The following is a 17,778-nucleotide window of genomic DNA, read 5'->3' on the forward strand; positions in this document are numbered from 1 at the left end:
GGTTGGTTAGCCCATCGTCCATTTGTTAGCGTAGCTTCGTCTCCATCAAAACAGTCTGTTATCCTGTCCGCTTCTCTAGCTTCTTTATGGTGTCCGTTTTGGGCCGTTTCTGGTCCCACGGTTTTATGTCACACGAGCTATCGGGAAAGTAGCGCATCGAAACCACACGGCACATCACAAAGCAAAATGTTTGTCCCTTAATGGGAGCGTCGGGATACAACTTTGTCCAAACCCCCTGCACGGACGGCCACCAGCTTCTCTGTCCCACCGAGTTCGAGAGGTTCGACTGGGTTGGTTATGTAATCGCATGTGGTCGCATTCGGCTGCTTCCCCGGGTTTTTGGCCGGGTGACAGTTGACAGCTGGTCGGTACGGATCGCGCAATAGCAACAGCTTAAACAGTTGCTGGTATTGTCCCGACAGTGTCCTCCAGGGCACATGGTTGTTGGTGTGGGTGTGTTTGTGTGCTTTGCGTATGGTTTTGACCCGTACCGTAATGCAATAACAATCACGCTAAGTGCTTTCACGAAGATTGAAAATGGGCCTGGTCGTGAACATTACTTTTTATCATACACATATATGGCACAGCGTGCGGAAGCAATACCCTTCGGGGTATGCGTCAGTTTAGGGTTGCTTCATGAGTATGTGTGTGTTTGTGTGTCCCTTCTTTACTGAGACAAGTCTTCTAGACCAAGGAACTTCGAGAGCGAGAGAGAGAGAAAAGGGAAGCGAATGATTGTCACACAAAGAAATGGACCAATATTGCTGCAACTATTCAACAGTGACTACAATGCGACCGATAACGCCAGTAACGATGCTCATTTTCGAGGATATAAAGTCTTATCGGAATGCTTGGTTTTATGCATCATTCGCTTCTATTTGTTCGTCAATATAGATCGATTTTTGGTCCGTTTGCAAAACCCTTTTCAATTATTGTATTGCACACATTTTACTGGTTGTCGTTCGTCTTGCATGTGCAACTATTCATTTCAAACTTATTCAGCAAAAAATAGAGCTATCGATGGTAAAATTAATTATCCCCGTCACCATGAATCATACCTTCCCGCCACGATGCAATGTAATTTCATTAAATAAACGTCCTCGACCAGTATTATACACGATCAACGTCAACAATAAATTCCGATACCACATCGACACACCAGTTCATGCGTTCCGCGTACCGTCCCCGCGACGCGAAATCGCGTCACACGTTTGCTTAACCTTTGCTTAACGATTGCTTAAAGGAAGACGGCGGTTAAGCAAGCGCGCGACATGATTTTGAGTGACGATGAGTGATTTTGAGTGTCTCTGAGTGCCCAGCCCCCCCTTTCCCCGCTTTTTCGTTCGTTTCCTACCCCGGACCATCCGCTCCTAGCCCCAAATGCAAAATGAAACACTCCATCGTTTCAAAAAAGGGATATATTTTAACATTTTACGTAACAATAAGCAATTTACAACGCATTATAATAATAATCTTCACTTCATCGACTAATTTATCACTCTTTCGGGGGCCTTTTTCCTTCTGTACCGGCACTTCTTCGTGTGATGATTTCCTCCGTGTGTTCATGAAGTATTTTACACCATAGTTGAATGGCACAGCGTAGAATAAATGCATTCATTGGTAATGCAGTGAAGCTAGAATAGATAACCCAAACAAATTAGGAAATAAACACAATCGGGAAAGACATTTTCCAACATACCATGGTGCTGTTGATTGCTAGCTGTTGAGCAATTTCGAGGATCCTTTTTTCGTCTTGTTATTCACATCACGCTTAGAATTTGCGACACACCTGTTAAAAAATACTTAATGGGACATTATATTACAATTTAACTTACATGAACTAGCTATTTTGCCTTGTAAAGACAACTTTTTTGGCAAACAGATTTCTTTTGCTCGCCATGGCTGCTGCAAACACCAACAATGATTGAACTGTCAAACGCGCTAACATTGCTTTGAGACAGGTCGGTCAATAATTGTGACAGCAGCCATAATGTCAATATTATTGATGGTGTATGTGTGTTATATTTCTTTTTAAAGCCTAAAACTATTTGAAAAAGGGCATTGTCGTCATTATTTTAAATTATATTTAAATCAGAAATAAATATATGTTCTAAATTATAACTTTACGGCGAAATAATTTAACAATCTCCAAGAAAATATTCACTTGAATTATTTTTAGCCTCTATATGACATAAGGTTGACTGTTTTTCATGCAAAACCTTTTCCATTCTATGTTGAAGATTCAAACGTGAATGCACTTGTTTATGTACGCCGAAACAGATTGTGGACTGCTTAAATTTTGCGATTACAATACGCTTAGTTAAACGATAATTTAGTTCACAAAAGTAAGTAGTTACCACAAATTGTTAAAATATTTCCATTTAATATTTTGGTAATGTTACAGTCAAGAACAAAATGGCGAACAATCCTGGAGAAAACATTTTGCAGGAGTTGCAGCTTATCAAATCTGCTACACAAGCAAATCTTGTGCAAACGGCACGAATGACCACGGTGGTGGCTGGCATTTCTGTTGCAATAAAGGATATTGTAAATACGAATGCATTTAAGGAAAGAAGCAACGAAACTAATCTGGAAACAGAAAGCACTGTCCAGCGACCGATGTTTCATCCTGCGGTCGTTACCAACAAGCAACAACTGGACAGTTTAGAGTCCAGTCTTTCATTAACATCTAATGCAGAAGCGTTAGAAAACTGGTTAAAAGCACAAATGCAATCAACAGATAAATTTCAAAGGATTCACGAATCATTTTACAATGTGTTCTGTCGTAAGTTTGTGGTACAGTGCAATTGGAGAGGTGTTTCGCGAAATGGCTCGGAAAAGGTAGCGTTAGTGGCATACCGAAACATTCTGAATGTCTTCAAACGGGTAGGAGGTGCCCAGACAACAGAAAAAGATGTCGAGCAATTCTTAAAAAACAAAATTAGTAATGCAAAAAGTGCAAGCTTAACAAGAGGAATAACTAAAAGCGTAGTGCATAAAGCGCACAAGCGAAACAAAAAACAAACGAACTAGTTAAGTTATTTTAGTATTGTTGACTATTACTTTGTTAGGAACATATTAGTTTTATAAGAGATGGAATAGACCTGGGCTCTATAAATAATGTTTAGTTAAATATACGTGAACTATTAAAATATGTTCGTTCGTTTACTTTTACAGTTGGTACCCATAAGCTCTTTTCTATTTTGAGTTCGATGCGGTGCCGCAAAAACCAAAGTTATTTATTTAACTGAAATTTTAAATTAATAAAAATCATGTCATTTATTAATGTTAAAATCACGATTAGTAAATAAATAAACGACTTGTTTTTAGTTGATTAATTTTTAATAAACTATTTTACATATTATGCGTTCCTAAACGTGTGTAACAAAGGAAATAAAGCTATTGAATTTGGCTGGGGTGTTGTCCTTACAGGCATTTGCAATAAAGACCGCGATGGTTTAAAAATTGGAACGAGCTTACATAGCACAGATGTACAGGGGACCTCTACCCTTATTGTAGGGACATTAAGCTTAACTTTGTAGATACAAATTTCAGTCGATGATAAATGTATATCTGTTATCACATTGTCCTCATCAGACACTACATTAAAAAGTTCCTCACATGATTCGATTAAATCGCCAACAATTATAAAGGAATCACAAGCATCTTTCTTTGCTTTTACAAATTTAATAATATTCCTTTCTTCAGTTAAAAACCATTGGTTCTGGAACTGTGTGTGAAGGGAAAAATCCTCGGTAATAAAGAAACGGCCGTTTGGTCTAAGTCTCGGGTATATAAGTTTCGCGATGTTTTTGGCTTTTACTACTTGACTGCGTTCGGTTAGACGACCAGCTACTTGTTCAACTATATTAGTGCCTGATTTTACGTCTTGCTTAATAAATCTTAAATTATTTTCATAATCGTATGCGGAATATAAATCCAGAGGCCCAAGCTTTTCAACTTCATGAGCAACATGCTGAAGGTTATGAACATTGCTGGTTATGTTAGACCGTCCATAATATTTCCCAAAGTGTCTAAAGAATTCGTCCAACATTATTTTTGCCAGAGACCAATATTGTTGATGGGCCCTTGCAGAAAATATTGTTATCGCAGAAAATAACATCAAAAAATGGTTAAATGAACCTTCATATTGATAAAAATCTTCTAGTATAACTACGCTTAAATAATGGAAGAAGATACGGTATTCAGTAGCTTTCCATTGCGCAATTTCATCAAGGGACCGGATTCTACGAGGTATTTCATAGGGAAGCCTAATTTTGATTATATAGGCAGATACTACTTCCTTCTGACGAGGATAAATATGGCCTAATAGTTCGAAAGTGTTGTTCAAAAACCCTACTAGTATTTTTTGAAATATTCCCTCATCCAATAAATGCAACCTGTCGGACACTGGCATTCCTTCGACCATATCAAAGTCATCGATGGCTTCCAAAGGACTGCACCATTCTTTATGATGAGCTTTGTCATCTCTTTGCCTAAATCCAACGTTCGTGCGTGGAGGTGCATCGATGGAATCTAAAATAATTTTTGTTTTATTAGGTCCAACCTGAATAGTTGTCCCAACACATGTGCATTTCAAGCATCCATGTCTGGCATTGAAATTCATTGTAGCTGCAAATATACGGATGGAAAAGTTGGTGAAACATATGGTATGGAAGCTATAATTACTTCCTTAGTAAAATCATGAACATACCTTTCAAAGTGGCCCGCATCGGCGAATCTGCAATAAAAGCCCGAAGAACCATTGGCACCAACTTATGCTTAAACTGAAGGCCTCTTTTTTGGAGATCGTTTATTTCCTTCACCAAAGGATTCAAAAATTCTCCAATACTATGGGGTTTCTTCGGGCCTCCATAAGTTCCAATGACAAATGGTGGAACCTTTGGTAATTCGACCACCCTTATTTGTATTGGCCAAAGCTGTTTACGGGAACTTCTAAACAGTGGAAGCCCGTCGATAGAAACATCGATGGTAAATATGTCCGGTTCAGGATCAATATCTCTGTAATATACACACATCGAATGAGAAATTTCATTTAGTACCAATATGTTTGAAAAATACTTACTCAAAATATTTAAGAAGCACTTTTTCTATGCCACGGTACCATAATTTACCCCCATTAATTGGTGTAATTTCTGATTTAATATCGGCTTCAGTTTTTAGCAAAGTTCTTTTTGTTTTAGGGACTTTAGCTTTAAAGAACTTCCTTAAGATGGCAAGGAAGCCTTCTGTTAAAAAACGTGAAGCACGGCCAAGAATGATAAGATGCACAAGTGCATCCTTCAAATTCAAATTTTTCATGAATTCGAAGCGATCATTGGCATCAGTCGCAACATCTGCCGAATCATAGATATCTTCAAATTCATGAAAATCGTTCGATGTCGTGGTTGCGTTCGATGTTGTTGTAGTGGTAGATGTTGTTGGCTCTGCCGAACTACATCCTGCAAACAACAATTCCAAATCTTCTGGTGTAACTTCTAGAGATGAAAATAAAAGGGAATATTAAAAATGATGGTTTGTATGTACCAAGGACCTGACTAAACCTCGCCTAACATGGATCCTGAATTCCAGATTATACCCAACAACTAAACGGATATTTTCCTTAAGAAATTAACTCCCCCCTCGCCAGACACACACACACACACACACACACACACACACACACACACACACACACACACACACACACACACACACACACACACACTATTTTAATCACTTTCTTTAAGCTAACGGTGGCTAAGCTGATTTGTTCGTAGATTGCTGGAAACATTCAATTTCATTGTTTCTACTTACCCACTCCAAGGTCCGGCCAAACAGAAGTCGAAGCCGTTTCAAGCGTGATGTTTAATGCATCCACATTCCTTTCGACCTCATCCATCAACCGAGCCCTCTTCTTATAAAAATTTCCCGTCTGTTTCGAACGCTTAGACATGATGGTTTATTCTAAAATAGATTTAAGTATACTTTATTAATAAATACGAGAATGCAGCAAACCGAACTTACCGCTTTGAAAAATGGAACAGAATTAAACTGTCAAAACACACGGTGAAAACAACTTCTTCGTGAACAAGAATCAAGCTAAGACTAGAAGAAGCAGCACAAAGTGAGTTCGCACGAGAAAATAACAAAAAACCAAGCAAACCATGGAGTAAGAACAAATGTAATCGCGCGACAAAGCAGAACTTGGACCAAAAGGGTAAAAAATATCGCGGAGGTAGGGAGAAACACTGCAACTTTGAGATCCGTGAGTGGGGTTCTCATATTTTGCACCGCGGGGGTCTAATTCAAAAACACCAGGCGTCTCCATGCACCACGATGTAAGGCGCTCAGTGAGTGGTGGCACTCAGTACATCAAGGATTTGCCGGTTTATTTGAGTGTTAAGAGGGGTAAAATGAGTCCAAAGTGCTGCTAGGTTCATTTATCTTATTTTTCCAGTTCATTCAGTGTTCACTCTCTTCGAAAAAGCTCACTGAAAGCTTTCGAATCAAATGGTGCGAGATGTGCAATCATTCCTTCGCGTAGCGCCATCTGGCGCAAAATGTCGCATCACAATTCTTCATCTCTTTTTGTTTTCCTCATTACTTTCACGACTTTCTTCTCCGGTTTGATCGTTCTTCCCCGTTCAACCGTTAATTGATTGCCAGACGCTCACTTTTCGGAAACAGAAATTGATGGCCATTTGATGGCTAACCTATTTGTGCTGACAATCATCATCTGTCAAGTGAAGGAGATTTAATGAAACACTCGAGAGCGGATTAATGCGCCTTTGGCGCCATTGGTAGATTCTCCAGAATGCCGTACAATTGATTCGCTAAACTTCGCACATTAATGGACGCTTGGGATGGTTTCTTTCTTTCCGAATCGTTTTACACAACAGTGAACGCTCTCATTACTGCCCGCCCTGTAATAGTCTTCCCTTAGCCACTTCAGCATTGCTGGACGTGTTCTTAGCACAGTGGTGCGCACGGTTCTTCTGTACTTCTTAAGGCACCACACCACAACCAATTGACCTCCGGGAGTATTAAAATAACACAAGTAAAAATACACCACTGTAGAGCCAGCCACCCAGCCAGCCAGAAGCTGAATGGACCTTTCTGCTGGTCGATCCTTCAGGCAAGCTGCAGCAGTTGGCGCTAAGAGTGACTTCCACCATTTTCTCAACCCTCCCCTTACTACCCAAACCAGCTACGCAATCAACAAAAAAGCACGACCACCTTTAGCCTACGCTCCTTGCTGGATTCGTACGTGTCCTCGACAGTTACAGTCGAAAACGAGTGTCGAAATGTTACTGCCTGGGTGTGCAAATGAGATTCGTGGGCACGTACCAAAACTGACACTTTTTATTCCCTCTCCATGGTTGGCTCACCCACGACTCTGAAATATCGTTACTACCAAACGTAACTTCAACAAACGGCTCCGGAAAACAAACGAGGAAATGTCCACAACTCCACTTCCGGTGAAGTCGTCCCACAGGTTCGCTGTTTGGTTGCCGTTCTGAACCGGTGTGAGTGGGGGAAATACAAAAGACTACAAAAGAAACATTTTCGCTCCCTTTCTCTCTAATGAAACCTGGACTAATGGGGGAACGGGAACGCAACAACCGGAACCAGAAATTTGCGACCGTTTGGCTACCAAATTATGAAAACGTGTACTGAATAGAGTGAATGTGCCGGTGGCAACTAAACGCAGCTGAAAGTTTTCCCTTTCCGTGGTGTGTTTTTTCACTCGTTTTATTCTAATGATTGTGTTCTACCATTCTAGACGATAAAGGAGGAAGTGTGTTAAAATAGCTCATCGGTCATCGTGTCTAAATGGTTGCCCATAACCATTGGTTGCAATTTCCATTTGCTGATTTGTTTCGCTTTTATATTCCGGTGCGATTTTGCTTTACGTTGCTAGTAAAGAAGCACCAGCAAAGTAAATTATTTTACACGATTTAATGATGATTACCTTCCGACGGAAACTGATTCTGTCTCAAGCTCAAAGCAATCGCAGCAATTAAAAGCAGTATCTCGCAGCGCTTCCAGTGCCAGTGACGTTCATCGACTTACCTGTAAAGAAAGACAAACAAAACAAAGCCTCTATTACTTATCTGCAGCATCGGCGTGACGCAAGGTATACAAACAGAAATACAAAGTATTATCCCTCCCCTCCCGGTTCCAGTGGAGAAGAAAATAGAAAATTAAGTGAGGAAAAATATCGGTCATCCATGCACCGACACGCTGCAAAACTCGGCGAACGGAGGCCCTCCTTCCCGGTAGATAATCTCGATTGTGCTGGGCGCGTTCGGCTCGCCAGTCTGTGCCTGCTGCATCGTATTTAAGAGCAAAGAACACAATCCGGATTAGAGGATTACAGCTGATTCGACCGTGACGGACGGTAGTGAGGCTCTGAGGTGCTGGCTCGTTGCTTTTTGTTCTGTTTTTTTCTTTCTGTTCAACTGCTGCAAATACATTTCATCCAACGAGTGCTTCTACCGCTCGGGCGTTTTTTTCGCAAGCAAAATCCTAGGATTGGATTCGTTCCGCAATGCTCGGAACAGATAGTTTCTCGGTCGGAGTATTTACGTTTGATTAAAGCTTCAGCGAACCTTGGGGGGAGCTTTTAAAATGCTCCATAAAACTTTCATCATCTTAAGCCCGACCAGGAAGCCGAGACAAGTAGGCCGTGACGCGGAAGAGAAATCAATTTAATCATTTTTATGCTGTTCCCCAGAAACAGGTAATGAAACATGGATAGAAATATAAAAGTTCTACAGGATTTCATGGTAAAACGGTGAAACATGTTTTCACATACAACAACAACGCTATAATTAGCGAACATTGTAGCAAAGTGTTGTTGACTTACACCACACCACCGACATTTGCCGATCGATCCTTCCAGACGAAGGAAAGGTGGCCTCTAATTTTGCACACAAACCCCGATTGTGCGTGTGCCAGCGCCAAAGAAAAAAACATCATTCTATCACGCACAATGTCCCTATCGGGGATCGTAACATCGCCGTGCGCTAAATCAGCTGACGACGGGACCCCGAACAACACACGCTCCTGCACGTTTCCTGCCCCAAAAACCTGCCACGATAAACTGGGCCAGATCACGCAACCCGGCCATAATGGTATGATTTTAATTGATTCCAAAATCGTCTCAATGCCTGCGGCGGGGCTGGCTCAGCGTGTATCGATCGTCTTGTTTCCGCACTTTAAACCTATCCATTCGAGCGTATGTGTGTGTGTTGGAGAGCGAGAGAAAGGGAGAAAGTTTGAAAAAAAAGCAACCTGTTGCAAATTTGAGTGAAACCCCAAATTCATCGTACACGCACACACACACTTTTTGCACGTTGAAATGGAACTCTGTAGAAGAGTTTTTCTGTTGCGTTTGTGAGCTTATGTGGCTGCCATTCAAAAAGGCTGTTCCGTTCTGTTCTATGGAATCAGAACATTTTTGTACGAAAACAGTTATTGCCTGTGTAACAACTTTTCTAATGAATTTCACATTCACATTTGTGTCGAGCTACGTCAGAGGTCATTTCCAACTAAAAAACCATGTACCATGAGTAACCATGTACCAATCATTTCATTCAAATCGCATTAAATCGAGCAATTGAAATGTAGATTGCAGGAAAATCGACTTTGTAGTGAAAATGCGATAATTTCTGTCAAATGCTTTAATTAGATGATTAAAGTGTGCTTTGAAATGCTCGGTTTGAACGAATGTGTCATGCAAATTGCAGCCATTTAGGCGCTTATGCATAATGGATACGGTTGTTTCGAACATCAAAACCCCTGAATTCATGTAACCTACATGACAAAGTATTCTTCACAGCGAAATGAGAATAGGAAATTTACACAAAAAGGAAAACAAGTACTGCTGCCCTGTTTAAGTTCACAATGAGCTTCTATGGGTCTGTTTTTTAACCTTTCTCTTCATTACAATCGCACCCAGTGACCAACCTTCCTTTCCAATCCTGCAATTAAGGTCTAGCAAGCAATTGTGAACCATCCGAGTGGAGGGATTTTACAGTAAAGTAAGGTTGCATTCACGCTCTTCAAATAATTCCATTTACGTGGTGGATTTCCCTAGTTAAACAGTACCATTTCTCTTCAATATTTTATCGCTGCTGGTTCTACCGCTCGCTTAGCATTCAATGCAAATTCACACACATTTCTGATGCTGCTGCTCCTGCTGCTGCTTCTCATTACAATTCATTGCGTGCGTTTGTTTGGTTCCATTAGGGCGTTCGCGCTTGCCGCAGATCTCTGCAGTGCCACCCGCTGAACATTATGCCACACACCGCACGCTTTCTCAAGCTCCTCAAGCCGTCTGATTTAATTGTATCGATTTTTATTACATCACCACTCGCCGCCACACGGGGCGCACCCGCCTATTTCCAATGGCTCAAGAAGCGATGGGAAGAAAACGCCAAGATTCCAAGTACACAAACGGTATACGGGTTCACGCAGGGTTCGGTGCTTAAAAAAATCCTTCACGCTGGCTGGCAGTTAAATTGATCGAACGGCTCCATCATAAGCTCCAAATGGTGTACGGGGGAGGGTACTTTTTCTATATAGTGTGAGTGTCTACTTTTGAAACAACTTTCCTTTCTTGCTAATGACATCCACATCAAAGGGGAAGCAAACGTTGATGAAGGTGAAGGTGAACAATATTTGCCACCCCATTCTCGCGCACACATTCCAACCCCATCGATGTCGGGAAAATGCTTTTGCTGCCCAATATGTTTTACGATGGGTTCCGCGAACCAGGACCGCCACAGCCACCGCCGCAAAGCGGATTGGCGGGTTGCGTTGAGCCCGACGGCTGCCCAATTCGTAATCGATTGCTTAGAAAAATACAGCGCGTACACAGACAAACAGAGACACACCATTGCCTGAACTGAAGGGGAAATCTTCTTTTCCCGCAAGTCTTCAAACGAGGCCCGGGGAAAAATCGCCCTTCAATGGTTTATTCTTCGAACGCGCCGGTACGAGTGTGCTTTCTTCGAATAAACATCCTTTTTTGGCAAGTGTTTCATTATTTCGGAGCGTGCTGTCAGCATGCGTTGGCCTTTACACGTGAACCGTGCTCAAGATACACGGGAAAGGGGTCCTCCAAATGTGGCATAAATTGAAGAATTCCAATAACATTCGGTACAACCCGGGCTGTTTTCGATACTTTTCTTCATTACCTTGCAGTCGGGAACGAGGGGGACCTAAAACCGGTCGGTTTCATGATCCGACAATACCACGCCAGTACCACCGATAAGGACCCTTTGTGCCACATCCGCCTGCTGACATGGACGAGCAGTTGAAGAGGGCTGGGGTCTGTAAGTGTGCCGGCTAAAAGTAATTCCATAATTCGTTCATATTTTATAGCCTATTGCGGGTCTCGCTTGAATAGCATTTGCTTTAGTCCGGCGTGAGCTCTTTTTATCCCACACAACAGCATCGGATGTTGAACCGCAAAAGGCACCTTGAAGGGCGCCTCGAAACCTTGCATGCCCTTAAAGCGTTATTTTGACGTCTTGGTTTTTTTTCGTCGACCCATCATAAAGAAAGGATAGAACGCGTGCCCTTTCGTCTTTCCAGCTCACCGAACGGTCTGCTCGGACACAATCTCTTTAACTGGAGGGTGGTGGCGGAAGTGGATCTTTTCCCTCCACCACATATCGCCACTCAAAAGAAGATGTACGAAATGGTCTTGATCGTAGCTTTGGAAGGATTTTCCCAATCGATATATTTACCTTTCATTCATTGAATTTTATTTCATCAACCATCCCTGTCCGCCCGCAAGAAAACCTTCCTCAAGGTGAGTTTAGATTTTCTTTTGTTTGGGGTACCGGTTAAGCCAGCGTAAGGGCATCTTTCGATTTAGATTTGATTCTCGCACAGACGCGCCCAAAGACTGCCTTCAGTCACACGTTCCCTTCGTTATGCACCCGGTACCCGGGTCTTATTTTACGGCTCGTAGCGTGAAATAATGGGAAACGATCGCGGGACAGGCTATTAAAAAAATAAAATACAACCATCACCCATGATTGCAAATTCACAAAAAAAACCCAAAGTTGATTGAAATGTGCGGGCTGGCGTGTAACCCCGGGTACTGTTGTTCACATAAAACCTTACATCGTTCTAACGAACCGCTGACAGAAAGGTACAGCAAGACTAGCATTTATTACGTTCTCAGGAAACGAGCCAGATTCTTCATAACGTCAACCAATTCTAAGGACATACGATACGATGCAACACCAACCAATTCCCGATGTGCCCGTTCTCAACTGTTCCGCAAAAATGGAAGAAAGGAGCTGGAGAATCATCTCACATACGGTGGAAGGAAGACACCACCTTACTAGGGCACTCGGATTCGATTCCATTCATTTCCCTTTTTATTGGGTATCTTCTCAACGTGAGCTATGTGTGCGTGTGTCGCTCTCGTACTTCGCTTTCAGTTCAAGGGTATCAATCACAGTGAAGAAAACAGATAAACACACAACAATATCACTCCCACCCTTTCCCCTCCCTGCCATCATGTACAGTTGTCAACTAACCCGGGAACACACTCCAACACACACTTAGAGTTGGATAAATAGGTGGGAGATGCCTTGATTGGGGAGGCGCAAACCAAGGGCCATCCACTTATTGCACGCCTGTACCTTCGCCAAGAAGTACTCGGAACCCCACTTACCCGGGGCGGTGTGGTAGGCTTTATTTGCGCTTTTTAAACATACCGACGACCGGCACCGTCTACTAATCTGTCAATGATATTTTCCTGTTTTTTTTCTTCACCCACACGGCAAGCAAATCTTGGCGTAGCTTGGTTGTAATCCAGGTCTTATATAAGTGCATCGATTAGACGCAAATCTGGATCGGGCGGCACTACAAATGCTTTTCAATTGTCGGCATCGGATTCACAATTCCTTCGAATCAAACCATTCCAGCTGCTTGATAATGTAATAAACCACTCGTGACCACTCGTGCCAGGCTTAGGTTGTGCCGTAGCAAACATCATAAAGCAAAAACCGACAGCCAAGATGTGCTTCCTTTCGGTACGGTTACACGTGTCTCGAGAGTGGAGTGCATACCTTGTTGACACAGATTTATTACCATTCTCACCACCACCTGTAGCTACAGCATACTCACTGGTTAATTCAATAAACTTTAATTCCTTCGGTTTGATCGCTTTAATAGCCCTCATTGAAAAGCACTTCCTGTTTGAGGACAATCTATGAAAGCGTTTAAGAATCGTACATGGAAGATTTCCATATGAATTAATGATTTAATCAGTTCTGAGATTGTACATCAGTTAATTATGGTCATTCTTTATGTATTGCCTTTTTTTGAAGTAGTTTCTATGACAATTAAAAAAAAACAATGGCTCGTTTAAAAAAAAGTCAAATTATCTTCCAATCCTCTTGTCCCACGATAACATCATGTCTTCCGTTAAAAGATACTATGGTTACTATGGTATCGGCAAGAAAAGATCTTCAGCCATTCTAAAGCGACAAAGAGCGTCAAATCTCTCACAACAATCCACTATTATCACTATCATACACCGGTCCGCTCTCAAACACTTACCGATCGGCGTGATGATCCTCGTGCGAAATCATCTTCGGTAGATGCTTACAGCTGGAATCGAACCTTCCCATCGTTCCCTGCTCGATCCTGCTAGATCCTGTTTGAACCGCACACTACCGTCCCGCAGCGAGATCGACCGAACCGAAGCGCACCTTGTTCGCCGATGCACCCGATCCAGGAAATAACTGGATCACTACTGCTGTCTGCCACCGATGTCTGGTGAGTTTTACGATTGCCGCTACACCCCACCCACCCACCGGTTGGATTGTTTTATAATTGACAACTGTCGAAGAGCTAATTTACTAATAGCAAACAGTGTCTTGCCGGTGAAGATGCCACACTTGGGAAGGGAGGAATCCCGGTGGATGGGAGGTTAGCGCGCACACGCTTATCTTATCACACGGTAGACGGTGTTGTGTGAGATGTCCAGAGGAACGGCGCAAGCACAACCTCACTATCGGACCGTCGTGATCAATCCACCCCGCCCGTGGCTTTGGACTTCTTATGGATTGTTTCGAGGCTGTCATGCATCAATCAGTAGGTTAGTTGACGCTAAGACAGAGAGAACCCGCAAGAATTCCCGCTTTCGCAAATAAAGGGCTGGGAAGTTGATTAAAGTAACTCCACACGGAAGGCAACGCTACAATGCAATTTAAATTGCAACCAAAGTGCATCAAACGTACGTTTACTTCATCCTTTCGAGCCATGACGCAGATGGGAAGGTTGCGCTTTATCGGTGCAACCCACCGAAGGGATTTCGAACGGAAAAAGGACAATCAATTTACGGTAGATAAACCACCCTTTGTCCATGTGAGATCGATTCCAGACCTTAACCTTCACATGGGAGAGTACCATCGCTGCTACGGTGGATGAGTTTCTATCATGCTTCCTTCATGAATTATTTTCCCTCGAGTGGAAAATTATTCATTCGTTTGCGATTGTAACCGGATACTGCACTTACTCCGATATAAGGATTTAATTAAAGCGTCTCTTTCAAGCCCCCGTTGCCACTTCTGCTGGGCGGAGATGCAATCAAACATTCATCACATAGTTTTACCCCTGTATGGTAGATACTGTAAAGCACTTCAACAGATACTCTACAGTCGAACGCGCGTGTGTATGCACTTTGAAAGCAAGAGAGCATGAAGCGCACGGGAACGATAAAATCAAACGAGTGATTGATTATCGAAGTAATGCTGAATAATTTCATAACGAGATGATTAAACTCTTTGGCAAGTACGTTTGGCTCTCGTTTGTGGAAGCAGTCTTCTTTTTTTCCCCATGCCATCACTGCAGCTCGTTCTGATTCTCACTGAGCATGATGCTATCGATTGAAGTAGAGAGCACAGAAGCATCTACTCCGCCCTCCATAGGCATATCGTCTGGCCAAAGCTCACCTGTCATATATGAGGCCCTTCTGGCACACAATTATGTACTACTATCAGCCTGGTTTTTTGTTGATAAAGACGGGGATAAAAAACCGAATATTTGCCTCCCATAAAATCCGCAATGATTGATGCAGTCTGCCGAGAGAATAGCTTCACGTATTTGCGCATTTTCAACCACCATCGTTCATGGCAACTGAGCTTGATGGCGCGTGAAGCAAGAAGCAAGATTAGATAATTAATGGGTTTGATTTGGCACGCTGAAACGTCATGCGACTACCTGTCACGACGATCGCGTGATGGACACGAGTCGTTTATCAATGGGAAGCTAAACAATGATTTTAAGAAAAGAAAAGAAGAAAAAACACACGCTTGTGGTCTTCAATGATAAGAACAACAATCAAGCAGATATGCTATTACGAGAAGATACTGACGCGCTATGCCTCTTGTAGTTCAATTCGCCTTAAAGTATGCAACCTGCGCTACAAAATTCACCTAATCAGAAGATCTTGTAACCGAATGACTTGTGTGCAGGGAGGTGTGATTGTCCAAACATTACTTCTCATCAGTCAACTTCACTGGCCCGATTTTAACAGCATATTAGCTTATTGCACCAGGAATGCAAAACACTTGCCGTGCACATTCCATCCCGCACACGGCAGTAGCATAATATTGAATCTAGAGCTTCAGCTATCTTGGGTAACAATTCGCAGAATCTATGGCATTGCTCCATTCCCAGCTTAAAAATACAATACCCTAAAAAGGTATGGTCGTATTTCAGTCGTGCCACTTTCCATTCGGCACCTTCTTTACGGTCCCACCGTTACCGCTTCTTGTCACCTTTTTCAGCAAAATGTTAGCACAGGGATTCCGCAAAGATACGATCGTCCTACTGTGAACCGTGCAACCGGTCGGGGGGGAAAGCAGCGAAAGCCATTGTGACACTGTGTGCCACATCTTGAAAGGTATCATCGGTTTTCCGTTCTTTACCATTACCGTCCCTCCTCCGGAAGCGACCATTTAGAAAGATACTTCTTTTTGTTCTCCCTTTTTCGTATGCCGCACTGGCGGCATGTTCCAGTTGGGTTGCTTGGTGGTTCCCACCAGCCCCCGTTAAAGGAATATTTGCGGTTACCCATTGCGGTTTTCCTCCGTGGTGTACCGGTCTTACATTAGCCCGTTGTTTCATTTGCTTCCTTCCGCTTTGTTGTCGTAAGCCGGAGCAGTAGCAGCAACATTAGTTCCCAACCGTACCGAGCACTTCAGTTCAACATGAATTCAACCGAAGCTCCACTTAAGCCATTAACGCACACTGACGACAAGGGAGAGCACGCAAAACAATCGATAAAAGGTTCTCCAAAAACAGCGGAACGATGGCACCAGAAATGTCTTCAAATCGTGCTCGTCAGAACGATGAAGCAACAACAACCATAAAGAAAAGCTCAAATCCTTGCGCGCGCGCGCGCGCGCCTTTAAAGCCATTTCCCGTTCCCATGCTTTTGTTTCCATTTCAATAAAATAATGTGTTAACCATTCTTTTACCCGTGTATCTTTCTCTCCCCATCCACTGAAATCCCCTTGTCTGGGTGTGAAAAAATGCGTTTCGAGTGATACAATTCCTCCGCAGCACAAAGGAAAACCATTTGCCACTCACCCCTTTTTTCGAGCTCACCGCCTACTGAAGATGGTGAAGACATGAAAAGTCTCCCATCCCCTCTCCTTGTACTTGTTGAAAGTCTCTTTATTTGTTTCGTTCGCAACGTGTTTGCCTCTTACGCATGGATCAGCACGTGGAGACGCCAAACGAAGACCATGCGAGAGAGCTCTCGCCGCGCCATGCCAAACAGATGGAAAGCAATTTGCATAAAGAGAAACGCTAAATTGAGTGTTTCCGTTTATGATGTTAATTGTAGCGCGCACCGTACGCTTTAAAGGATGTACGATTTATGCAAATGCAAATACCCGGGCAATACGGCAAACTGGAAAAGAACTGTACAAGAGTGTAAGCAGTGCAAGTTCGCTACACTAATGAGCACTATCAAGCACCAAATGGTAATGATGCAGATTGCAGTGAATTGGATTGGAGGAAACAGCTCTACGGCGTCCCTGTTAGCAGTACAGTCGTGGTACTGCTTTTCCGAACCTTTCATGCGATACAGGCAAAAACAGTTTGAAATGCAATAATCTAACGACTCACTGTGGACTGGAAACCCCTTAACATACTTCAGTAAACAGCACAATCTGTCAGCCGGAACATGACGGCCTGGGACCTGAGAAAAAAAGCAATCTGCCTTCCCAGGAAAGCTTCTCTCGGTTCAGCTCGTCCGCGTGCTTATTACGTGGAAAGTTCATTAATAAGAAATGCGCCTGTAACAAACCCGGGACGCCTCCAAAGCAAAGGCCGCCGGAGGCTGTTTTCGGTGGTGGTATTAATAACCATGATGATGCTCCCTTTACGGTTGGCCAAATATTTGCGCTCACGGGTTTGCTTACAGCGGCTCAATCTTCCACACCACACCACCGCAGTGGTAATAGTTCCACGGCGGAGCAGCTGCTGAGCATTAGAGGGTAAGCTAGTGAGGAATATTAACTCCAACCCGGAAACTCCGCGTTTTGCGTGTTAGCCTCTTGATATGTTTGTCAAGAAGTTCATCATTTTCCGTTGCTCCCCGTTTTGCTCGGCCGGTTACGTGCTGAAGTACCGTACTGAAGAAGTTGAATAGGCCGGATAGCTTGTCGGCTAGTGAGGAAGTACATCATTTATCATGCTGCTTTGGGCGCACGACTACTTATCTGTTTT

At 42.9% G+C, this 17,778-nt stretch overlaps 2 protein-coding genes across 5 annotated transcripts in view; both read right to left on the bottom strand.

Annotated features, from left to right (window-relative positions):
- Window positions 1-17,778, bottom strand: part of LOC120893429 (potassium channel subfamily T member 2) — a 154,949-nt gene that overhangs the window by 115,136 nt on the left and 22,035 nt on the right. The window contains exon 1 of one of the 3 annotated variants that reach the window (XM_040295303.1): window positions 13,594-13,808. The exons of the other annotated variants lie outside the window; for them this stretch is intronic. Coding sequence (XP_040151237.1) covers window positions 13,594-13,664 — 71 coding nt within the window. The 5' untranslated portion in view covers window positions 13,665-13,808. Of the gene's footprint in view, window positions 1-13,593; window positions 13,809-17,778 lie in introns of those variants that run through there. 3 annotated transcript variants of the gene reach the window in all.
- Window positions 1,401-6,370, bottom strand: LOC120893432. 2 transcript variants are annotated; one of them, XM_040295311.1, is made up of 6 exons: window positions 6,028-6,370; window positions 5,818-5,967; window positions 5,087-5,498; window positions 4,715-5,022; window positions 1,700-4,632; window positions 1,401-1,634 (listed from the first exon to the last, which is right to left on the bottom strand). In XM_040295311.1, the coding sequence occupies exons 2-5, from the start codon at window positions 5,954-5,956 to the stop codon at window positions 3,362-3,364; spliced, it is 2,130 nt and encodes a 709-aa protein (XP_040151245.1). In that variant the 5' UTR covers window positions 5,957-5,967; window positions 6,028-6,370; the 3' UTR covers window positions 1,401-1,634; window positions 1,700-3,361. The 2 variants fall into 2 exon arrangements, with proteins under 2 accessions (XP_040151245.1, XP_040151246.1); XM_040295312.1 differs by having other exon boundaries at window positions 5,818-6,370.

The sequence above is a fragment of the Anopheles arabiensis genome, chromosome 2 (genome assembly GCF_016920715.1).
Source record: "Anopheles arabiensis isolate DONGOLA chromosome 2, AaraD3, whole genome shotgun sequence".
NCBI classification, from domain to species: domain Eukaryota; kingdom Metazoa; phylum Arthropoda; class Insecta; order Diptera; family Culicidae; genus Anopheles; species Anopheles arabiensis.

Bases quoted from the DNA above. Each gene is read 5' to 3' on its own strand.
- LOC120893432 (XM_040295311.1), bottom strand. From the start codon at position 5,956: ATGTCTAAGCGTTCGAAACAGACGGGAAATTTTTATAAGAAGAGGGCT. The intron at 5,499-5,817 runs GTAAGTAGAAAC...TTTCATCTCTAG, and splicing joins TTGGCCGGACCTTGGAGTGG to AAGTTACACCAGAAGATTTG. The intron at 5,023-5,086 runs GTAAGTATTTTT...TGTATATTACAG, and splicing joins GTGCTTCTTAAATATTTTGA to AGATATTGATCCTGAACCGG.